Consider the following 25,780-nt stretch of genomic DNA (forward strand, 5'->3'; position numbering starts at 1 on the left):
CAGAAAGAGCCCGGATCCATGATGAACAACGTCAAAACCCCACCTCGGGCTTCCCTGGTGGCACGGTGGTTGGGAGTCCGCCTTCCAATGCCGGGGACACGGGTTCAAGCCCTGGTCCGGGGAGATCCTACGTGCCGTGGAGCAACTAGGCCCGTGTGCCACAACTACTGGGCCTGCACTCTGGAGCCTGTGAGCCACAACTACTGGAGCCCATTCTCTGCAACAAGACAGGCCACCGCAATGAGAGGCCCATGCACCGCAACTGAGAGTGGCCCCCACTCGCTGCAACTAGAGAGAGCCCATGTGCAGCAATGAAGACCCAAAAGTGCAGCCAAAAAAGAAAAAGAACAACAAAAAAAACCTCCCACCTCCAGGCTTCTTCTTAAATAAATTAGTATCCTGATGGTTGCAGCTTTTGAGAGTTAGTTTTCTGCTCCTTGGAGTAGAGCACATCCTAGCTTATAAAAATGAAGACAGCATCCTAAGAGGAAAGATAGTAGCTAGATAAAACGTGGAGAAGTCTTGACAACGTAGTAGCTGAGAAATTTGGTGGCTTGTACACCTGTACACTTCTATTAAGTGCAGGGAGGACCCACTGAGAAGGGCTGCAATGTTCATCATTCAAGAAACATGAAAGAGTGATCTCTGATATTCCTGGCACTGGGCAGGAGGTTGAGGATTGAGAAATAAAAGACAGGTTCTATCCTTAAGGAACTTTTGGTGTCTAATAAGGGAGACCGGTGAGTAAACAGGCAATTAAGAATGTGATCGTTGCTATCTTTTGATAGGGGTGCATTCAGGGAACTTTGGGAAATCAAAGGAGGCCATGGAACCGTGATAGGCTGGGGAGAAGGAAGGGTCAGGAAAGGTTTCCTGGAGGTATTAATATCTGAGTCTTGAAGAAGGAATAGGATTTTGCCAGGCAAAGAATGGTGGGGAAAGGAGAGAAGGGGCACTCAAGACAAAGGGGACGTGTGCTAAGGTGAAAAGCCACGAGAGAAATGCAACATTTGAAAACTGCAAATCTTTTGCCATATTTGATCTAGATCTTTCTCATTAAGATTTGGCAAAACTGATAAGAGCTACAAATATTCTATACACTTTTGGTATTTGAAAATATTCTATAATAAATTTTAAGTGAATAAATGGGAGGTGAGAGATGAAAGCATCAAGTATAAAGCATCATTTCCCAATACGTGCCCCTCATAACTCTCAATCCTTGGGATGTTAAATGATTTTAAGCAGAATAAAAGAGGGGAGTGGTTTCCATAGTCAAATAAATTTGGGAAACATTGGGTTAAATAAAATTGAATAGTTTTCATTCCTGCAACAATCCCCAAAGCCCTTGATACTCTCGTGTTAATTGTAACTCCCCAAAAGGAGGCTACTGCCTGGAGCATTTCCCCAAATATATTTGACCGTACATACACTCTTTTTTTATATAACCCTCTGCAGAACTGAGGCTTTGGAAAGGGTCGGTGTAGACTATTCCTACAGAAAGCTCGACTGAGAAAGAAAGTATAGTTACAGGGTGACAACTAGCATGGGGTCTGAGTAAAGGGAGACATTTCATAAGATGGGAGAGTCAAGAGCATGTATGTATGCCAAGGGCGAAAAGGAGTGGTGAGGGAAGTTACAGACATAGGAGCACGGGCACGTTATTGAGAGGGCAAGCAAGGTAGTACTTGAGGTTATAAGAGGGATGGAATCTTAAAGGACTTCTGCCAGCATCTCTGTTCAAGATGTCAAGATTGTGGTAACGTGTTTCCATGTTCTAGGAGCAGATAGGACTGTAGATCAGAGAACACACACACACACACACACACACACACACACACACACACACACACACACACACACACACACACACACACACACACACACACACACACACACACACACACACACACACACACACACACACACCCCAACTCAAATTGACTTCGGTAGAAAGAGTTTAGTGGTTCACACCATGGAAAAGTGCATGGTAACTAGCTTCAGGCATAGCTTAATGCAGGGATTAACCATATCATCAGGACCCATCTCTCTGCTCTTTGTTCTTCTTAGTTGGTTGCATTCTTAGCTTCCTCATAGCTCCTGGCAGCTTTGGCCTTTTCTGTTTGCAAGATGGTTGCAGCTCCAGACTTCACATCTACCATCACACCACTAATCCTATAATAGAAGAAACACTTTTCTTTCTCAGAAGCCCCAACTCCTTACTGTGCCTCCTTGGTCTGAGTGATTTATGAGTCCTTCGCTGAAGCAGTCCCTATAGCCAGGGACTATACAATCAGTCAGTGTCCAAGCACCCTCACCATCCCCCTCGTGAAGGGTGCAAATTCACAAAGGAAAACCAAGGATTCTGTATCTCAAGAGTGGAATACGTTAAAAAGGTAACTCCCTCCCATCTGCATAGAGAGGAAACTAACTCCCAAAACAGAGCCTTTAGATTTTACCCAAGATGATTTTAAATTCTAAATGTTGGAATGTGTAGGATCCCAGATCTGACAGCATGAATTAGATCCCTCCGTTTGGAGCACCCAAGTAAACGAAGGGTGTTGACAGCTGTCATGGGGAATGCTGACTGATCCTTACTGAAGAAGTCCTGCAAGAAATCCTCTCTAGAAAGAAATAAAAAGCAGTTTTTGAGAACCCGGGTAGCTTTCACCAAAGACCAGAACCTGTCAGCCACAGGCAGAAGTCATTAGCAGGATTTATACATGCCCCTATCCAGCACTGAGTCAAAGGGAGATACGCCAAGGGGATTTCTCTCTTCCGGAAACCCACCAGAGGAATGAGGAAGACTTTCCGGGTAAAGTTTCAGAGAACTTAATGCATAAATCCCCTTAACAAACACTGGGATTTGGGTTTGTAACTCATCCCTCCCAGCTTAGGTCCTGTGGAGACAGGCTGTCATGGCTGCCATGGGACCAGCACAACCAAACCGAGGAAGCAAGGGGTAGAATTTATGGCAACAATATGGAAACTGCCGAAAGTGGTGACTTTTTTATAATGTGGCGCTGGACGCATTTTTGCTTTCAGGACACTTGGTAGGTAGCCCTTGAGCTGTTGCTAAAGACCCCCTGAAAACAGCCGGTGGCTGGGTGGTAAGTGTTGTCCCCTCTCTGTGATTTACAACTCTGTGACCTTCATTTCTCCTCTGATAGAGACTGTGCCATAAATTGGCCAGATTCTCCCAAACTCTGTGGCAAGTGAGAATGGGAAAGTCTGGATTCTCTCCATGTCTGAATCATAGAAGATATCATTAATTTGCTAAGTTTCCGCCTCACAAGGAAATTTTAAAAACCAACACACAGACGTTTCCCCCCACCCCTCTGGATTGACAGACATCATTCCTTGAGGTACCTCTGGTTTGGAGAAAAGCAGCCAGAATTTATATCCAGACAGCGTGCCATGATCTCTCTTTACCTATTTGTTGCATTAGATATGAAGTCAGAACAAATGGTGAGTCTCAGAGGAAAAGGTCCAGAATGCAGCCTGACAAACAAGAGCAGGAATGATCTCGCGTGATGAGCGCTGTGCTCTATTAGTGCTTTGGCCGTGGATTTGGCCGCCATTCAACAGTCTCCACGGCCAGCTTTCTGCGTGCCTTTTCCTTTCCTCCTCCTGTTTGGTTGCAAACTTATTTTGACTGAGGATTTACTTGTCACCTCATGTTTACATTTCAAGTTATTGCATTAAGAAAAACACGGGAGAAAGCAAACAAGCAAGTATATTCCCACAGGTCACCAGGCGTAGAAATCATACTCATATTTCAAAGAAAAGGAAGGGGGTTGGGCTGAAGAATGGAGGACAGATATATTTACGGGTGAAGAAAAAACCCTCCTAACTTTTTGGGCGCAAGTCAGATCCTGGATTGTGGGTATTTTTCTCAGCTACTGGTGATTCCTGGGACTGCTAACCAGGGGAGATTCTGGTCCAATTGAAGTTGCCATGTAATCCCACAGAATCATGCTACCATTCTGATTTCTCTGACTATTAGTGACTGCAACAACAAAGAGAAGAACTCTGCTTTAAGAACTGTTTCCACAGTGTCTCTAGGGGACAGGTTTGCTTTGGTCTATAAATACCCCAAAGGCAAGCTGAGACGATGTAAATTAAAGAAATAGAGCCGGTGACAAGCAACTCTGTGGTTTTATTTGATTTTCCAAAACACATGTCCATCAGCATGTTGTAGACAACACAATATGATTAAAGCACATGTATTGCATTTTAATTGGCATAACGTGTGATGTATAGTAAAGTTGGAACCACTAGGTATACTTCTACTTTTGAGCAATTTCTTTGATTCATCAGACTTTCTAGCAACATAAAATATGAGTCAGGAAGTCTGCACCCTGAGCTGGGCTCTGCCCCTCTTCAGCCTTGTGACCTTGGATAAGTCACTAAATATGTTTGGATCTTGTTTTCCTCAGCTATAAAATGAGTGGTTTATGCTAGATAAAAATGTAAGTAGTCTTCCACTTTCAAAAAAAGTCCAAAACCTTTCCTAGCCTCTGGAATTTTATTACTGAATTCAGTGACCTTAAGTCTCTTTAGCAACTGAGTCTCTTCCTTTTTAATTGATGACGAATTTGACTTTTGTCTAAACTTTGGATTTTTTTTTTGAAACTGATTTCAGTAATTGCATCATACACATTTTTTTAACTAGCTTATATTAAACAAGAGAGAGCGAAAAAAATGGCAATAACAATATAGTTTTCTCCCTGACATTCCATTCCATAAGCATTTGCCCTGGAGTAAATGTGAGATAGAAGTCAGGAATCTGTGCCTGCTTCTCAGAGGGTGAATATTTTCCTATTATGAGTGTGATTCTAACACCTTAAAGACGTATTCTTTTGGTGCAATATGGCCCCAAAACATAAAGCAACTGTTTGTTGCCTAATTGAACATTTGGGTGCTTAACTGAAGAGCCATATCTGTTCCAATGGTGGAGGGAAACCTAGCTGTGTTGGACTTAACTGAAAAATGGTATTGACCTACAAGTGACAGGTAAATATTTGAGTTCAACTTGGAGGGACTTTTGAGTGTAATTTTGAGTCCTTATAATTTTTGCTTTCTCAGATGCCTTTAGAATCTGATAGCCCTGCCCTTTGCCCTGCTCCCAAAGCATAAGATAGGACTCATCGATAAAGACCGTTAGATTTCATGCTTTTTCTCTGCTTCCAGTTGGTCTGAGAAATGATAAAGAGTGGAGTAAGGAATGGGAACGCATGTTAATCCCACCCACTGTACTTTATGGCTTTTAAGGCTACTGAACTAGCCTCCCAAGACTTAATCTTTCTCAGTGTCCCTTGGGAACTTGCCTTTCAGCATGTGGTCACCAGGTTGTGCTCTCAGACAACATGTAAGCCACCAGCTTCGTGCTCAGCCTTCCAACCCTGGTAGAATTTGGCCTCAGAAAGGGCTTCCTTGAGGCCAGATGATTGGTAATATTGTGTTCCAAACACTTCAGGAAAAAGACCACAAATTTCTACTTGAATACATCCTTTTTACCACCCAAAAACAAACGAATGGAAGAAGACGAGGAGAAGACACCATCAGGAGTACTGTAGTCTTTTTCTCTGGTTATGAAGCTGTGTGCATTTTTAACCGATTCTAAGCAAAATTATATATTGTACTTTAGCCTCTTCATCTTTATATTTCCCTGGTGGCCATTTCATGGAAGGAGCTTTCTACTGCTCTCGCTATTTACATCACCCTTTACAATTCCAGAAGCACTTCAGATCTTCAAAGCTCTTAATAAACTGTGACTTTCACAATTATTTTTAAAGCAGTGATACTTTCAAAAATTTGTTGTGATCACTTAAAAACATATGTCATCATAAAGACAAATTATAACAAGTGTTGATGACGAGAGGGAAAAATTACAGCCCTGTGTATCGCTAGTGGGGATATAAAGTGGTGTAGCCAGTTTGGAAAACAGTCTAGAAATTCTTAAAATTGTTAAACATAGAATTACCATGTGATCCAGCAATTTCACTCCTAGTTACCCAAGAGAAATAAATACATATATTTATACAAACTTTGCGCACAAATGTTCAGAGGAGCATTATTCATAAAGGCCAAAAATGGAAACAACTCAGGTGTCTCTTGAATAATGAGTGGTTAATCAAAATGTGGTGTATCCATACAATGGAATATTATTCGGCAATAAAAAATGAAATAATAACACATGCTACGATATGGATGAATTGTGAATTGCTAAGTGAAAGAAGCCAGTTACAAAATACCATCCAGTATGATTCCATTTATATGAAATGTCCAGAATAGGCTAATCTAAGAGACAGAAACTAGTGGTTGTCGGGCTGGAGTGGGCAGAAACAAATATACTAAAAGTCACTGAAATATACTCTTTAAGTGGGTAAACCATATGGATTGTGAATTATATTTCAATAAATATAATTAAGAAATAGGCTCAGAAAATGTTTAATTATCTTTACTTAGCATGTTACATCTTCAGGGAAATGACCCTATTAAAATTTTGCAAGTAAAAGCAACAGAATTTCCCATGTTGGGTTATTCTTTGGCTATAACTATCTTCCAAATCAAATTGAAATTGATATTTCCTCCTCATTACTATGAGCTGAGCTACTGCATGAAAATAAAATATAGCTGTCAAGTAATTACAAAACACCCATGTTAGACACCACATACTAATTAATGAATTTGCATCCTTAACCAAAGAGGAGAGAGAACAAAATGGGATGTCATACATGTACATGGGAATTTTCCCATAGGCCAGATGAACACTCTTTTGGTTTTGATACCAGGCACCAGCTCTAATACGATGAAGCCATGTAGCCTGATGACATGGAAATTCAATGGAATGCTTTAGCATTATGGGTTATCTCCAGGCAGAACCAGATTTCTTGTCTTCACATCAAGGTAGATGTAAAAGGGAGGAGAACCTATATTTATGTGTGTGTGTGTGTGTGTGTGTGTGTGTGTGTGTGTGTGTGTATGTATGTATATATATATAAAATATTATATTATTAGTTATATTACTATATTGATAGCTATATAACATAGCTGTTTCCCAAGCACTATGCTAATACAATACATGTAGTACATATTACTTATATATGTACTCATTTAATCCTCATGAGAATTTTTTGAGGACGACATTATTATCATTTTGTAGATGAGAAAACCTGAAGAGAATAGAAGTTAAGTAACTTGCCATGCTTATCCAGCTAACTCTCACTCATGATTCATGAGGCATTTACCAAGCAACTACTACATATGGGCATTAAAGATACAAAGAAGGATCAAACACAATCCCTGCCATCAAAGAACTGTGCTGGAGAAGAATTTAGTTATGTCATTTCAGAGGTAAAGGAACTCAAATTGGGGAGTTTTGGGGCATCTGTCTTAGGACTGTATGGCCAAGATAAATTGATAACATAAATGTAAGCATCAGTGTACTAATGGGAGGACGTGTCATGGAGAAAAATTTATTAAATGTGTCTAGGACTCTTGGGAACTACTTATTCATTATTAAGTTCTTTGATGACACAGACCATTGCTCAAGAATCTCTTCCCAGAGTAGTTTATAAACATCAAATGGTTTCATGATGAATAGTTCCAGAAAGGGTTAAAGTTAGCTTCTCTGGGACACATAATGGGAGAGTGGCTGAACATGATTTCAAAGGGATTTTTTAGGAGAGAATTCCAATTACAGAGAAGTAATTTCCCTTTCTAGCTTACTAAGCTCTCTTTCAGACTAATGCAGTTTCAAGATTCATATCCCTTCTCCCCTTATTTCAACAGATATTTTGAATATGGAAATCTTATGTCAAAACTTAGCCGAAGCCTTCATCAGGCTTTTGAAAGGCTAAGTAAGAATTCTGTTTCTAGGAATAAAAAGATTCTGATCAGAAAGATTCTTTGCCGGCTAGAGTTCCTTTTTTGGATGGTAGTTCAAGCAGTCTTTAATCATGTTTTTGTTGATTATTTATTAGTTTCCCTGGGAAATCAAAGACTCGGTAACGTAAAATGTATTTTCCTTAAGATATTTTATGAATCAGAATCCCCAGTAAGGAAATAGTGGAAAATACATTTCCTTTGCTAATATGGACTAATTGGGAATTAAAATACCTTCCTCTGGTGAGTGCCCCACATGGAAATGCTAAATGACCCAACTGGCCCAATTGTACCAACCACGGTTTCCGTACACCCAGACAAACACAGTTTGTCTCTGCCACCCAGATGAAACTCTTATGCCACTGCTAGATAAAGAGAGTGTTTTGTCAGTAAATCAAAACTGCAGAGCACTAGAACTAATTTAAGCAAAAGGATAGGCTCCAAGCCCAGCTGTGTGGGTAAACCCACACTGAACCAAATGGGGGAACTAATGAAACCTAATACGTGTGTATTCCAGCCATCAGCCTAGCGGCTATGTAACACAGGCTCGCAGGGTTTGTCACTGTGAGAAGTGTGAAAACTAACTTCCATCTTCAACCATGTGGGGCCGACAGCCTTTGGCAGTTTTGGCCAATACCACGCTTGCTCTTGGAGAGCCACCTTTGGCTAGCTTCCTATTGGAGGTGAGCGGAATTATGAAATATACTTACTTATGCAGATCATCCTCATCAAGTGGAATCAAAGGGCATTTGAAAAAAAAAGTAAAACATGAAAGAAATTTGATGCATTTTATGCCGTTGAGGCCAATATAGTTTGGGGAAATAAAAGATGGACATCCATGGGCTTCCCTGGTGGCGCAGTGGTTGAGAGTCCGCCTGCCGATGCAGGGGACACGGGTTGGTGCCCCGGTCCGGGAAGATCCCACGTGCCGCGGAGCGGCTGGGCCCGTGAGCCATGGCCGCTGGGCCTGCGCGTCCAGAGCCTGTGCTCCGCAACAGGAGAGGCCACAACAGTGAGAGGCCCGCGTACAGCCAAAAAAAAAGATGGACATCAATGAAAAACGTAAAAACAATTCAGAGTAATAAAATATGTGTGTGTGACAGAGGCAAGTGGACCATGGTGGTAAAGGGCACGACTCTGGAGTCAGATGGGCTGAGTTCAAAGCCCACTCTGCCACTTACTAGGTGTGAGACCTGGAGCAAGTTGTTGACTTGCATCGTCATCTATAAAATGGAGATGATAAGAGTACCCACCTTGTAAGGTTGTTGTCAATTAATAGATATAAAGGTGTCGAGAATGGTATCAGGCATGTTGGTTGGTATTATTATAGATCAGAAGTCACAAGCTCGAATGCTTACAGTGCCCAGAAGCACCAGCACAGTTATCACTGGCAACAGAGACATGGCCTAGTGACGTGGAGAAATGGAGAGTGGTGGGGACAGTGGCGAACAGTCACCCCTCTGCTCTGTGCTGGATGTGGCCATATGAGAATGCTGGTCCCGTGTTGCTGTATCTTCTGATATGTCAGAGGAAGCTGGAAATCTGGATTTTACTGAAAATCTCCCAACTCTTTTCAATGTGGTTGATTTATTTTAAAACCCTCTACAAGCCAAATAAAACACTGTCTGCAGGCTGTGGGCCACCAGCTAATGACCTCTTTGGTCTGATAATGAAACATTTTAATGTAGCTTATGGAAATCCATCTGATGAATTTATTGCCACACCATGAAACAGGTTCATTCTGATTCCGGAACTATCCATCGGGTTCCTATTAAGTGTCAGACCTTGTGCCGGTGCTCAGGCTACAGTAGAGGCCAAGACAGATAATCCGAGGAAGGCACACACTTTACAAGGTTTTTAAATGAAGAGAAAGCAACACCTGGCACTTAATAGATACTCGATAAATGTAGGTTCCCAGCTCCTTCCATTACCTTTGATAAATCTAGACCTGATCCACTGAGTGTTTGGGAGCTAACCTGGGTTTCTGGGTAATAATCGTGTGATGCAGTTAAAAACAAATGAACCAACACTATCGCAGAAACGCTCTACTGAAGCGCTGTTCCTCTTAAGTTTCCTGCTTTTTCTTTGGTTCATCATCCTAACTCTTACTTGATAGCGCATCAGTACTTAGGAACTTGGGCTATGATGTTTTACAGTTATTTGCACGTTGCTCCACAAATTTTTCTAGTTTCTTCGAGAATACGAGCTTCCTTCACGCTTCCAAAGGGTGTCCCGTGGGACACTAATCCTGTGAGCTAATCCAGTGTCATTTGAGAAATAGGGACTATTATACATCCCCTCCTCTTTCTTGGAGATTCACAAAGCGCATTAGCAGAGCCCACTTAAGGCTCTGAGGAAAAACTGCAATTTAGGAAACTACTTCATAAGCATTGTCTCAATTACTGTTTCCCAAATGTGTTTGACCAAGGAACCCCTCCTCCTTTTCCCCCCAGTTAATGCATCTGAATATGCCTGGTTACTGATACTGTCCGACCCATTGGGGGAAAAGCTGGATTGCCAATTATAGTTCCTGTTTGAACTGTCGTTTCCTCCAATTTCTTCCCCATGCCAGCATCCACAGATAAAGGTATCTCCAAAGGCTCAGACTTTATTTTCAGTCTGAGTGTGGCAGTGGCCATCTCGTTGCTGCCTAGCAATTGAATTGTAAATTCCTTGAGGATAGAGCCTGTCATCCTTGTCCTTTCCCCAGCACCAAGCACAGGGTCCTTCCACAGTGGGTGTTTAGTAAACGCACATTGAATGCTGTGAGACTCCTTTTTGTCACTATGGTGTTTTAACCAACCAGTGAATGGCCCCCGCAAAAAAAAAAGAAAGTAAGCAATATATATTGCAAGAGATGTTAACAATAAATGAATTCCAGTGAAGAGTAGGTGGGCGTTTGGGGGTCCTATTCTTTAACTTTTCTGCACATTTAAAATGATTTCCAAAATTTAAAATTCCTTTCAATTCAAAAACTGTGTTCTTAAATGGTGTAAATTATACCTTGATTAAAAACAAACAAACAGATTGCAAGGTTTGGCAAAGCTGAGAGGAGCAAGAAAGGAAAATGAAGGATGCCCATAAACAGATCAAGAAAAGAGGATGGAAATGTACTGGGGAGAAGAACAAGTGAGCAATCAAATCAGCAGGTTGGGATTTTTCCAAAGATCTGTGCCTGATACTGGTTTCAGGATAGGATCTCCCAAGAGCCCAGTTCCCAGGCTGCATTCCACCTCGGGTCAGCCCAGGCCTCCCAACAAGCCTTGCGCTAGTGGTATCTGCCAGTACATTCTGTCTTCGCAAGCTGTCGAGTCCTCCACTGTCGCCCTGTCCCCAGCGCCCCTCTCCCCACCCCACCACATACACATCTGGCCTTTCTGCCGTGAGGCCAGCCCAGTAATCTCCTCCACCATCATGCAGCTTCTTCCGTGACTCACCCACCCAGGCACACTGCTCAGTGCTTCCTGTCAAGTCTCAACCTGACCCTTCTTTGGAGAAAGAGGAGTCAGCGTCAGAGGGCTGACGTTGAGGGCTCAGCTGTACAATGACATTTCCCACCCTCATCAGCCATGGAGGAACCAGAGTTTATTTTTGACCGTCCGTGTGAGCTTTGCGCAGACCCTAACAGACAGGGGAACGCTGAGCTATTGTCCCCATTTTTCTGAGCCTCAGTGGCTCTAATATGTCTCTTTGGTTGTGGGCAGAGTGCTCATTCTTCGGCTTCAATACAATTCCTTCCTTCCTAGCTCTTCACATTTGTAAATCTTCAGTAACACATACGTGGGAAATCAATATGACATGCCCCAACCCAGTTGCAGTGGTCAAAGGAAGACCATCCAAGCCTTTAAAATCAGTCTTGTTGACACTCATATTTTTACATCCAGTCCCACTTCCTCACCTCCTGTGTTTTATGAACGCGAGTGATTTAGGACAATGAGAGTCACAGGATTTTAAATAACTTAACTCCTAGGTGTGTTTGGTATGGAAACAAAGATAACCCTGTTCAAGAGTGAATCTGTGCCTCTGGGTGAATGGCCAGGTGTTCTTTTAACTGAACTGTGAGACTAATTTCTTCCTGGCCTCTGGAAACCAGCTGAAGCAGTGGGCCAGCTGGTATATCTTCAATCTTGCATACCAACATCTTTCCCTGATTCACAGATTTCCTTTATCCCCAGCACTTCCTCTGGTATGTGCATCCCTGACAGTAAGCGATATCTCTTATTGAATTTGGGCATTTTTAAGACGTGCGTCTTTTGGAGGGGGGAGTGGGGAAGGAAGGAGGGTGGATGGTTACGACAGAATATTTCCAGAGGGAACCTCCCTTTAATCTCACTCACCTCTGACTCTTGTGCATCAGATGATCTCCACACTCATAAGAGGGTGACACTGAATCATTGAGGATAACATTTATGCACATGACTCTTTTTAATATTTCAGTGATCTCAGAGAAAACAAACGTAACTTACATCCAGTTGTTGTAATATCCATGACTAGGAGTATAAAACAATAAGAAAGCTGTGGAGATTGTTATCTAAAGAAGTTCCTTTGGAAATTTTCTGAGAACTTTCAGTTGCCAAGCGCAGCTTTTTTTTCCTTTTTTTTTTGTATCTGACTTTCTTTTTTAATATTTATTTTATATCGGAGTTTAGTTGATTAACAAAGTTGTGTTAGTTTCGGGTGTACAGCAACGTGATTCAGTTATACACATATATGCATCTATTCTTTTTCAGATTCTTTTCCCATTTAGGTTATTACAGAACACTGAGCAGTGTCCCCTGTGCTCTACAGTAGGTCCTTGTTGGCTATCTGTTTTAAATATAACAGCATGTACGTGGCAATCCCAAACTCCTCATCTATCCCTCCCCCCACCCATCCGCCTGGGAACCATAAATTCATTCTCTTAAGTGTGTCAACTGACTCACTTTCAGTGATTTGAGATTTGGAGAGGCCCGGAGATTTACTTGGTGAGTCACAGAACAACTCTTGATATTAGGAAGCAGAAGTCTGTACCTGACAGTCTGGTGGTTCTCAGAATACTAGATCATATCCATAATTTATTTTTCCCAAATAACTGTGACATATAAGATTCTCCATACACTAGCAAGGCTATTTGAAGATCACGGGTAAGTGATAGAGGACCAGTGGTGACTTGAAGCACGTCCACTTTGGCAGTGTGCACCTGTGGACACTTCTAGTATAATCTGTATCCTATCTTACAAAAATTCGAAAGTTAATGCAGTTTTCTTTGCTAGTGATAGATGGCTTTGGTTTTCAAGAGCCTGCAGTGCTTCGGTTGAAGGTCTATCTGTTTTAGAGAGGAAATTTACTGGGGCCCCCAGTGCGAGCTGCACGAGGGGGCAAACTGGGGAACCTCCTTTAGTCCGGTGTGTGTGAGAATTTTGGTCCACCGAGCTGAGTCATCACTCCCATGGCTCAGCTGGAGAATGCCATTCTCATGTCATTGGCACGAGTCTAGCTTGCCTGAATTGTGTGCTGTCAGATGTGCGTGGGATGGGTTTTCAGGCATTTTTAAATGGAGAGAGATGTCCTGGATATTTCAGCTGCAGAGGCCCTTGAACTGGATGTTGTCAGCTATTTCCATATTACAGAAACAATGATGTTTCATGTAGAGTATTGTAGCAACGTTCTCTCCTAAGAAGGTGCATCCCCTTTTCTGTTTACACGCAAAGTTGTGTGTTACAGCAGGTCTTTGCACTTGGTGACAATTGTAATTTTTGAAGTAGCACCTTATAAAGCAACAGAGACTTGTTTTCAAGAGGGAATTTCCTGTGGCTAAGAACTAAAAATAAAATAATAAAGCAGTGTCTAAAGCAGAAGGGACTGGGACCAGAGCAGAAAGTTTGAACCAGCTTTTAACAAAAGATTTAAAAATTTTAAGACTTTGGAAAAATTCACCTTAAAAGATAATGTGAATAATGATAACGATCATATTTCTTGATTGTCATATGCCAAATCCTATGCCACATGCTTCTGTAAATTTTTAAATTTCATTTTCACAGCATTCTATGAAGCAGGTACTTTGTTATCCCTATTTGCCAGATGAGAAAGCTGAGGCTTCACCGACTGATTTAGGGTCAGACAGCCTCCAGCAAGTGGGGAAAACAGACTTCCAACTCACGTGGTCAGCCTCAGAGTGGTTGCTCTGGGCCATTTTTCTATCTTACCTTATATATCATTTCTTCCTACCGCAGAGGTCACAAACTAAGAGCCAGGAGGCCAAGTCTAGCCTCAGGTAACAATAGTAGACATGGAGCAATTACTATGTATCAGGATTATTTTATGCCCCTTCCTTTGTTCCTTCACTTCATCCTCAAAACAACTCCATGAAGTGGAGGCAATTACTATCCCCATTTAAATGTAAGGAAAAGTGACATTCATATTAAGTAATGTGTCCCACATGTTAGCACAGCTAACATCCAACTCCAGGCAGTCTGGTCCCAGAATCCATTCCCTTAACCATTATGTTAAAAAACGCAGTTGTTTGCTAATATTTTTTTAATAAAAAATTTTTTTTAAATTGAATTATAGTTGATATACAATGTTGTGGCAGTTTCAGGTATACAGCAAAGTGATTCAGTTATACATATATATATTTTTTTCTTTTCCCTTATAGGTTATTACAGAATATTGAATATAGTTCCCTATGCTATACAGTAGGTCCTTGTTGGTTATCTATTTTACATATAGTAGTGTGTATATGTTAATCCCAACCTCCTAATTTATCCATCCTCCCCTTCCCTTTTGGTAACCATAAGTTTGTTTTCTATGTCTGTGGGTCTATTTCTGTTTTGTTTATAAGTTCATTTGTATCATTTTTTTTACATTCCAAATATAAGGAGAATCATGATATTTGTCTTTTTCTTTCTGACTTACTTAGTAGGATAATCTCTAGGTCTATCCATGTTGCTGCAAATGGCATTACTTCATTCTTTTTTTAATTTAAGTTTTTCCTTTTTTTTTTAAACCCCACATTTGTTTATTTATTTATTTTTTTGGCTGTCTTGGGTCTTCGTTTCTGTGCGAGGGCTTTCTCTAGTTGTGGCAAGCGGGGGCCACTCTTCATCGCAGTGCGCGGGCCTCTCACTATCGCGGCCTCTCTTGTTGTGGAGCACAGGCTCCAGACGCGCAGGCTCAGTAGTTGTGGCTCACGGGCCTAGTTGCTCCGCGGCATGTGGGATCTGCCCAGACCAGGGTTCGAACCCGTGTCGCCTGCATTAGCAGGCAGATTCTCAACCACTGCGCCACCAGGGAAGCCCTACTTCATTCTTTTTTTTTATGGCTGAGTAATATTCCACTGTATAAGTATACCACATCTTCTTTATCCGTTCATCTGTCGATGGACATTTAAATTGTTTCCATGTCTTGTCTATTGTAAATAGTGCTGCTATGAACATTGGGGTGCATGTATCTTTTCGAATTACAGTTTTCTTTAGATATATGCCCAGGAGTGGGATTGCTGGATCATATGGTAACGCTGTTTTTAGTGTTTTAAGGAACCTTCACACTGTTTTCCATAGTGTCTGCACCATTTTACTTTCCCACCAACAGTGTAGGAGGGTTCCTTTTTCTCCACACCCTCTCCAGCATTTATTATTGTAGACTTTTTGGTGATTGTCAACATTTTAAAACCTGGATATTTCATACAAGTCTGACTGCTCCTGAAAAAAAAACAACAGAAGATTGGACAATACTGGTCCCCTTCCACCTGGCGACAATCACTTGGCAGCAGTGGGTAGCTGCCCGTTTTACAGGGGATATGTCTTGCCTGGTTGCTGCGACCCCTCACTTTTGCTGTGTTTACTCTTTGGTTGCCCACCTGGGCTTTGGGGGCATTTTATTTTGCATTCCCAATCTACAGTCTCCCTAGTACTGGAGGTGCCTCTGCAGCAACCTAAATGTCTTGTATTGTAGCACAGGGTGTTCTGTGCATTTCTCCCAAATAACAACAAATTCCTCCGCTCTGCCTTCCTCCCTGTCCTCTTCCCCCAGTTCCTGCAGGGCTAGTGTTTGTGCTCAATCAGGTGGGGAGCATGTGAGGTTTATAACGTTTTCTCTCTGCCTGGTCCATGGCACGCTGGTGGTGTTTGGTTGGCAATAACCGAGGTGATAACAGCATCACCAGGCTTTGGCACGAAGCTTGATAGGCTGTCGTATGACACAGAGATACCCAGCTTCTGTACATGTCAGAGCAAAATACAACGCTAACATCCAGAAATGAAGAGAAAGATTTTGGCAGGTACATGCCGCCTCCTAAAACTAGAGATTTAAATATTTTCAAAGGGCTTTTCCAAGAACTCAGTCTCGATTATTTGTTTCATGTTGGGCCCAAGCAATGCATTATTGGTAAGATAATGAGTGGCATTCACCCAAGAGTAATCCTTTCAGGGATTTTGATGATGCAGTAAATCATGAGTGTAAAGCCTGAGTGGTTTATGCCATTAAAACCTCAAGATAGAATTAGACTTGTAATCACCACTTGCCCATGTTTTGTCATTTATGATAATTATGGTAGTAATAATCCGTGTATTGTTGAAAAGTAGGAGTCAGAAGCATCCATCAGTTTTTTATCGACACCAAATCAAGTTGATACTTCATCTTCGCTGCAGAAATGTAGATTGCACCAATTAGTCTAAAGAAACTGGGCAGTCATTAGCAATGAAGTCAGCAGTTAATCTACAGGACATTTCTGGTCCCTCTCATGCCAACAATCCCTCTTAATTACGTGGAATATCGTGAGCTTCTTTGGGAGTCTGTCAATAGTGCTGTTGTTAGCTTAGAACTAGAAGAAGCATCTATGTCCCTGCTTTTATTTTTTAATTTTTTTTAACGCCCTAATACCTCGCAGTCCCCACCTTGTACCCCTCTGTGCTTCTGAGCAAATTTATTCTGAAGCAGAACCCTCGAATCAAAGCAGTTGGCATTTCCTTCCTCTTACTTAGAAATAGGAATTTTCCCCAATGGGCTTCTTTCAGTGATGGTGTGTTAGCTCACCATCCCATACTTGTTAACTATTATTATTCACCTTACCCAAATCATGGAATAATCATCTCTTTAAAAAAAAAAAAAGGAAAGAAAGAGAAAGAAAAGTCAGAATTTAGAGGAAAAAAATCCAACTAGTTGTGAAGAAATCCTGGTGCTAATGAGCCTTCTGCATCTGCCTCAAGCCTTGTCCCCAGGCTAACCCAGTCTCCCGCTCCAGACATTTTCAATCAGCGGAGCCCACAAATTGTACTAAGCAGCTGAATAATGCAGGGTGGAAATTTCAAATATATATATTTTTTCTATTTAGGAAATTTGGAAACGAACAGGCAAAAATAACTCACCCATAATCTCCCACCATGACACCAACTCTGTAACCATTTTTTTGTTACACACATGTTGAGCTCTTAAACCTACACGTGTGTTGAGCATTGTTGTTTTAGTGTTATTATAGTCTCTTTTTTTCACTTGTCATAATTATTTTTCACTTTACTAACAGTTTTCATCATCATTTTTAATGGAGGCATAATACCCTGTCAAATATAGAGTATATATGTCTCCATGTTTTGGATTATTTCCCTGAGATAAATTGCCCAAAGTGAAATACTGGATCAAAATTTATAAGCTTCTTTATAACTCTTGATACATATTGACAAACTGCTCTCCAAGAGGATTATACCAATTTAAAAAACCCCACCAGTAATGTATACAGATACCAATTTAGTTTTCATGAATGGGGTTTAAATTCAGATGTGTTGTTATGCTTGTAGCTAAACTAAGAATATAAATGCTAGCCTTCCATAATGGTCAAATGGGTACAGTATCAAATTGTGCTCTGACTCAAGTTGGCTGAAACAAGGGTGATTATTATCTCACATTACAGGAAGTTCAGAAGTAGGACAGCTGTAGGTTGATATGATCATAGGCCCAATGACGTCACTGAATGCCTGGATTCTTCTAAGTTCTGCCACTGGAACCGTTACCCTTATGCTGGCTTCCTTTGTGTTTCAAATGGCTGCAGCTGCTCCAGGCATCACATCCAGATGTAGAAGCAACAGCAATGGAAAGACATCAACACTTCTAGCGTCTCCTTCTCCAGAGTGCGAAAATGCTTCGAAGGAACTTCCAATTGACCTTCCCTCTGGTCTCATAGTCCAGATCTCGGTCACGTGTCTCCTCCTAAACCCAAGACTGGCAAGGGAAGTGGAAACACCATGATTGGCTTATTAACCAAGACTTCCTGCTGGCATTGGAGTCCATTTGCTCTGAATGTTGAATAAAATAGAAGTTCTGTTAGCAAGGAGCAAGAAGGAGATGGTTGCTGGGGAGGCAACCAACAGTTCCTCCCACAGATGCCATGCTTTTCTTTTTTCAGTCTCTGGCACGCTCTCAGAACCATTTGAAATTCTTTAGTAACAGTTCACGTATTTAATGGATATATGCAAAATTTATGCAAGTACTGGGCTTTGCCCCGTACTGGGCAGTACTTGTAAAGTCCTCGTGTACAGTGGTGTGTTTCCTTTACATTTTCCTAAAAACCGACGTCAGTGCTGAGCCCCTAAGACAGAAACCGGGAACTCCTCTATTTTTATATACCTTTGGGGCCGAGGTCTCCTATGGGGAAGAGGTAGAAATTGGAGAATTTCCTGTTTGGTAGAGATTTGACATCTAGTAATGCCATAGTCAGGGTTTCTGCTGACACTGAAGGTTTACAGCCTGATGAAACAAACCTTGCTGTCCAGGGTGAATCTCTCAGGCTCTGTGCATCTGATTCCACTGCACAGCCCAGCATGGTGAACATTTCACTCCTCATTAGCACCTCCAGGGAAAGACCAGGGTAGAAGAGGGGGATTGAGGAATTCAGGTCAGTCACATACTTCTTGTTTTATCTCCTTGCAGAAAATGACTGAAATTCCTGCCTCAAAGAGTATTTTGAAAAGAATCTAGTTTATTTCTACTCCTATTTCCCCACTAATGGTACACATTATTTAGGAACATTATATTTTAGTGTAAAATAAATAAGAAAAAAAAATTTTTAAGCAACAACAGAAAAAACAAACAAACAAACAAAAAAACCATGTTCCTGGGTTGAAGAAACCAGCCTAGATGGTGTATGTCTCAGAAAATGTACTATTTTGCATTTCATATATACAGTTGGTCATATGGTACAGATGTTGTCTCTATATTAGTGCCTGACTTGCAAATACTGTTTGGCCTCAGGGATATCAAGGTGATCCTGGATCAAAGCTCCCTATTCCTTCACCCAGGTAGATGAGGGCCCCAGAGGTACCCATTTCCTACCACACCGTGATGGAGTCATTGCTTCAGTTGTTTTTCTGAGTGGGGATCAAAATAAGAAAAGGAAAAGAAACCCCACCTACTATTCATGTGTGCTTTTTGTTTTACAGTTTCATAAGGATTTTTACAACATAATTACATGTTCTAACTATGAGATTACATACATTTCCACCACTTACATAATCAGGTGTAATTATACCAACTGCTTGGACAGACAGTGATAAAGTACTTGAAGCAAAAATGACGCAACGAAATGCTATTTCAAAAAGGCTTTGGGAGCGTATGCTCCACAGTCCCCCAGAAGAGGTGGATCAAGATGAATGTGATAGCCTTCAAGTAGCTATTAGCGTTTTTATAGGTTATGACATCAAGAATGATTTGTATCATTTGGTAACCGTCCTAGAGCTACCTGTGCAGAAGCTGGTCGAGTTCTGGTTTAGTCTCCTTCTCTCCCTCCTGCCCTTGGCACTTCCTTCCCCTCTTCCCTTTCTCCTCTTCTCTCCTCCTCCCTTCCCCTTCCCTTCATTTAGGGGCCAGGAAAAGGGTTTGAAACTGTAGGCTAATGGAGAGCGATGGCATAGATTCCTGGGACTTCATCTCTCACTAAAGTGATCCTTGGATGAAAATGTTTGAAGGCAGCTGGCTTAGAAGGGAGAATGTGGTCCTTAAAATTTTCTGACTTACTCCCCAGAAGGTAGACTGGATATAAAGTCTAGGTCCATTGGGTTTCACAGCCTTTTTTTTTTTTTTTTTTAGCGTGGTGTCATTGTTGTATAGGAGACAAAAAGGCAGAGAGAGGTTAGCAAACAGATTACAACGTATGTAAAATTAGGAGCTTTGGAAATGAAGAATAACAGACAATCCGTTAGAAACAGCATGCTAGTTTATTATAATTGTTTTTTCCATTGCTGATAACAAAATATATTGAAAGGGTAATTTTTTTCCCAAGTCAACTCCTTTCCCTCAGATGCTTTTTTCAAGAAAAAATTTTAAGCAAAAGGTTTTTCAAATAGATTTTTAAAGTTTTCTTGGGGAGAAGGGAGGGCTCTTGTTACATGATTAGGGTTTCTCCAGAACCTTTCCATCATTCACCTACTGAATTTTTCTTTATTAAAAAATAAAATAAAAACAAATCACCTGTCCTAAGTTTATAGTTCAGAACAGTTTTGGGGGACTAGTTCATCACATTCTCCTAAGGACAGTATCTCTTAGGTGTGCTGCCCGTCGTCCATATGGAGCAAATTAGAGAGTGAAAGAAAGGACTTGCCACTGTTTCTGATTGGTTACGGTAGTATTGGGAAAAAAAAAAATTGACTTGCCCCTCTCTGGAGAAGAAAGATGGATAAAACGTTCTTTGAACACACTAGGCTTTTTTCTTTTTTTTTTTTCCAGTGTTGGTACAGAAGGGTTGCATTTATATTTGGCTTTCCAGACCTGTCTCTTGACCTTCTAATTACTTTATTTGAAACAGCACTGAGGGTATAATAAACCTGGAGGTTGCCTCTCCTTTGCTTTATCATAAATTAAAGCTGCCGGTTGGTTGAGGTGAAAGTAGAGGCAGAATGTTCATTACCGCTCAAGTGACGGCTTGTCAATAGCAGTGCTTTTTAGTTTGTTCTAGTCAGCACTTGCTGTGCATTTTGTTGGACCACTGGGAAATAAATACAACAAGATTATACATTTGGAATACCACAAGAGTTCATGAAGAGAAAAAACACACGAGTGATAAATTATACACTCCGTAGAAAGTGACATGCTATCTTGTGCTATTAACAACCACAGATAATTGCAACGAATTGTAATTGCACTTTGCAACTTACAGTACAGTGTGTCCAACATCAATCTTAATAGTGAACAAAGCAATTTATATTAAAACTTAATTCACTTGGTAACTTTTGGCTGTATACGCGGGAGCTAACAGATGTAGCTTTTCAGAAAGTTCAAAGGCATTTGAAACGTGGCAAGAAATGCTAATGCAGTAAGCCTTGGAGAAATATTGCATTACTCCTTGTAATGAAAACAAATGTATGTCATTATCTCCCAGTTTGTGTTTATTTAATAAAATATGCAGTTTGCCCATTGGTGAATTCAGTGTTTCTGAATGGGTATAGAATGATGTTCTATTTGGAATCAGAGGCCAAATACGACTAGCAATTATGTGTCTAGTATAAATAGTCTGCTTTACTATTTTAGTAGAATGCACCTTAATGCTTCGGTGGGTTTTGCATGAGGTGTAACAGCAAAGTGGCGTCACTTTATTCATGACTTTCCTTAGATTGGATGTCTTTGAAGCAAGAAAGGGAGATCTCCCGGAATTACTTAAGAGAACAAGCACATTTGTTGTGTGAGCTTGACTGATGGCCAGTAGAGCAGTTGAATGAAATCTCTAAACTGATTAGGGCTTTAGTTCAAATAATCTTCTACCTTTTTCATTAATTTATTCCTTAATGCTATTTTGCTGCTTTTCTACCAAGGATAATAACCTCACACTCGCTGACCTCCATGAGTGGATGACCTGGAGCCCATAACTAATCTTATTTATTCTCCTGGCCAGCCGAACTTCATTTACCTTGACTGGATAAAGAGCCTTGCGTGGCTAAGCTTCCCTTCCTTCGGAGCTTTCTAGTTAATCTACAGTGAAGGGGTGACGATAGACTTTCCCAATCAAGATCCAGAAGCATCCGGGGGCAGTGGAAGCTTGGTACCATTTCTCTCCCTTTCTTGCAAGCATTTTTCCTGCGTCATTTTTCACCCTTCTTGAGATTTTAAAAATGAGAAAGAAAAACCGGAGGGGGGCGCGGGGAGCATTTAGCCACAGTCCCCCTGTCCTAATACAACCATTTTCATTTTGAAGTTAATTTCCAGCCATGGGCCATACGAATACAATGTTGAATATAGGTGTCATCGTTGAATACGTATAACTTTGTTTTCTGCTTTTTTGTTTAACACCAGTGTTTCCCATGTTGTTTTATAATTTAATAGTTATGCATTTTAATGATGATAATAATCCATTAAGTTTCAATAGTGTATTTTTTTTTTTTTTATGCAGTACGCGGGCCTCTCACCGCTGCGGCCTCTCCCGCTGCGGGGCACAGGCTCCGGACGCGCAGGCTCAGCGGCCATGGCTCACGGGCCCAGCCGCTCCGCGGCGTGTGGGATCCTTCCGGACCGGGGCACGAACCCGTGTCCTCTGCATCGGCAGGCGGACTCTCAACCACTGCGCCACCAGGGAAGCCCAATAGTGTATTTTATTTAAGCAGTTCCCATTATTGAAAAGTTGGGTTACTTCTCCTTAGTTTCACTCTTATGAATAATGCTGCAATAAAAATCTCTTTAGGTGTTTTCTTCATTTAGATTGTTTCCCTGGAATATATTATTAGAAGTGTACTTACTGAGTAAAAGGTATAAACATGTGTGTGGCTTTTTGCCTTACATGACCAAATCGCTTCCTGGACTAGTTACAGTATTTTATGTCACCACCTGCAGTGTAGGAGGAACATACAGTTTCATCACAGCAGTGTTGAGATTTATCCTGGTTCTTCCGTGTACAGACTAAATGACATTGGGCAAGTTACTTAACCTCTCTGCCTCACCTGAACCTCATTATTCCCCATCTGAATAGAGGAGATCATAGTAGTACTTACGTCATGCATTATTATGAGTATTATATTGCTTTATATATTTAAAGTTTTTGGAACAGGAAGCAACTAAAGGTTGCCTTTTATCAGTATTACTATTATATTACTAAAATTACACTTTTCTCCTAATTTAATATCACCTTCTATTTAAGCTGCAGTTTTTAAAGGAAACGTTGTAGTAGTCCATTGGCGCTTAAGTAGTCAGTAAACTCCGTAATCAGCAACTTCTATCCGTATTCAATGAAAAATTTAAATTGCTTAGGCACTTCAGCCATTAAGAAGAACTCTGTAGTAACGAGTATGCTGTCTATAAAGCAGAGGCTTTTGAAGCTCCCTCTCTTAATTTATAATAATAAAACACCTCTTATTCCAGAGCTCTCTAAACGGGCCTTGAAGCCTTAGGGTTAGGTGTGTTCATTCTGCAATTCTTATATTCAGTAAGGACACAGGTTCCCTACTTTTAGGTATTGGGCTCTGCATTAAATGATGTCAGGTATCTGTGGGTTTTTCAGTAAGACAAAGAACTGGTTTCCTGGGTCCCTTAATTTCGGAAAATAGATTTCAAATTTATTCACAGAAAAACCCGAACTAATTTTATTATCTCGTGGGATGATTTTGTTGTAGCAAATATGCTGCGTCCTGTTGAGACTTGAGTCCAGCGCCTTCCAAAGCAAGGAGTCAGAGCAGTTTGCCCTGTGTGACCCTGGAGGCCCTGGGCAGACTCTGCCCTCGTCTGGGCATTCCCTTCCCCAGGCAGAGGCTGGAAATTACTTTCTTGAGACCTTCTTTTAAACAGAAGGAAAGCGGCTGCCTCATAGTTCCCTTCTGATGATAATTTCTGAGTTAGAATTCTTCGGTGGCAAGCAACAGAAACAAATACTGGCTAACTTAAGCCAAAAAAAAAAAAAAGGCAGGAGGGAGAGGTTCTCTTTATGAAAGGCTATGGGGTGGTTTACAATACCCATGAAAAACAGCTCGGACAGGAGAGGAAGCAGTGCAGCTCCTAGGATCCGGGTAGGAAGAAAGCATGTACACTTATCAGGAAGGAATAAGCTCTGCCCCACTCAAGAGTCAAAGTCTGATGGGGCCCAGCCTGGATCTTGCACTCGCTTCTCAGCTGGGGGAGGCCAGAGTATCTTGATGGCAGTCCCACTAAGACTGCCCACTACTGGGGGGGAACAATGTCCCAAAAGAAAATTGGAGTCCTGTTACTAGAGGTAATAAGAAAGGGAAATGGAGGCTGTACAGCTAAAAATAACAAAGATAGACTGAACTTTCAAAAGACTGTATTACTGGGAATTCCCTGGCGGTCCAGTGGTTAGGACTCTGTGCTCTCACTGCCGGGGGCCCAGGTTCAGTCCCTGGCCGGGGAACTAAGATCCCACAAGCCGGCAGTGCAGCCAAACAAAATCAAACTGTACTCGTAAGTCTGTGCTTTATATATAATAAATTAAAAAAAAATCCAGTGCTGGCTTAGCTGAAATCTTAAATAAACAAACAAATCGATAAATAAATAAATAAATGACTGTATCACTATAGTGCTTCCTCAACTATAGGAATTATATATTTCCTAATGATTAGAAAAGCAACTCAATGATTACAGACACCATAAAGTATCTGGACCACCCAGTGGCCATTGTGTGTGACATTAACCCTAAAGATAAACATAACTCTTTTTTATTAGTCGTTGTGACACTGAGGACTCACATAATCAGGCATTTTGTAGGAGAAGTTTCTCACGTTTGGCTGCAAATATTGCAGACCTGAAAGACAGTGCCTTCAGCCTTTATAGGGATTTATATTTCCTTCATTTGAGAGAAATCCACAAAGACTAGGGCCATTGTGGGTGCTTCACAACATCACCAATGTTCGTGGTTCCTTCTGTCTTTCTGCTCTACCAGGGTTTTGAAGTGGCTTCTGTTTTCAGGTTTCCTTCATGGTCACAAGAGAACTGCTCCAGCTCCTAATGTCTCATCTACATTCCAGGTTGGAAGAAGGAAGAAAGGGGGGAATGCAAATGTGTCTGGCAATGGAGTCATCCCCTTCCCCCCTTTTAAGGAACTTCCCCAGAAGCCCTTACCCAACAACCTCCACGTAGATGCCATTAGTCAGAAGTTCATCACTTAGTCACACCTGTTGATACAGGAAACAAATACTTTTCAGCTGAGTACAGTGCTGCTCCCAACAAAAGCAGGATGCGGTAAGGGAGGGAGAAGAGGAGGATGGATGCTATAGGAAGGGAACCAGCAGTTTCGGACACAGCCCTCTTGTGGGGGGTAGACACCCTTCAGCTCTCTCGTGGGAGTCCCTGATGTCACCAGTATTACAGACTGGAAGCCAAGAGAGTTATAATGAAGTGTTTTCTCGGGTAGAGAGAGGAGTAAGTGGATTGAATGATGAAAACTTTAGGTCATCAAATAAAGTTCCAACATTTTCTTCTTGCCCCAAGCATTCAGAGCAAACTCTGTGGAGTAGAAATTGAAGGCAAACGTGCCGTGCCATTTTTCTTCAGCCTTTTTGCAATGCAACAGGACAATCAATGCGAATCTTTGCAGTAATCATATATTGATTTTCCTAGACTCTAACTCCATTTAAAGCACTTTCATCCCCAAGAGTAGAGACATTGGAGGCTATCTGAGGAGGAAGTAGGTTTCCTTGACCCCCATCTGCAGTGCACGATTGATTAACAGAGGGTAGTTATGAGAGAGAGAGAGAGTGAGAGAGAAAAGAAGGAAGTCATCGAAAGGCTAATATTGGCAAAAGAGAAACATGATTATAGGACGTTAGGCTTCTGGAAAAATCATAAGGTCGGGATAAGATAATGATACCGTCTAAAATTCCACGAGATTTTAAGTACTTAGCATCCTCTTACTGTGTAACTCCCATCCCCCAACAACCACAGCTGAATTGGGGGGATTGACAAAGCTGTGAATGGACAGGAGTGGACGGATAGTTTA

General features: G+C 41.3%; 1 protein-coding gene across 3 annotated transcripts in view; it reads left to right on the plus strand.

Moving 5' to 3' along the window:
• Positions 1 to 25,780, plus strand: part of FTO (FTO alpha-ketoglutarate dependent dioxygenase) — a 373,271-nt gene that overhangs the window by 273,990 nt on the left and 73,501 nt on the right. Inside the window, exon 9 of one of the 3 annotated variants that reach the window (XM_060130665.1) lies at positions 22,235 to 22,519. The exons of the other annotated variants lie outside the window; for them this stretch is intronic. Within the exon in view, the coding sequence (XP_059986648.1) occupies positions 22,235 to 22,427 (193 nt within the window). The 3' untranslated portion in view covers positions 22,428 to 22,519. Of the gene's footprint in view, positions 1 to 22,234; positions 22,520 to 25,780 lie in introns of those variants that run through there. 3 annotated transcript variants of the gene reach the window in all.

The sequence above is a fragment of the Lagenorhynchus albirostris genome, chromosome 19 (genome assembly GCF_949774975.1).
Source record: "Lagenorhynchus albirostris chromosome 19, mLagAlb1.1, whole genome shotgun sequence".
NCBI classification, from domain to species: Eukaryota; Metazoa; Chordata; class Mammalia; order Artiodactyla; family Delphinidae; genus Lagenorhynchus; species Lagenorhynchus albirostris.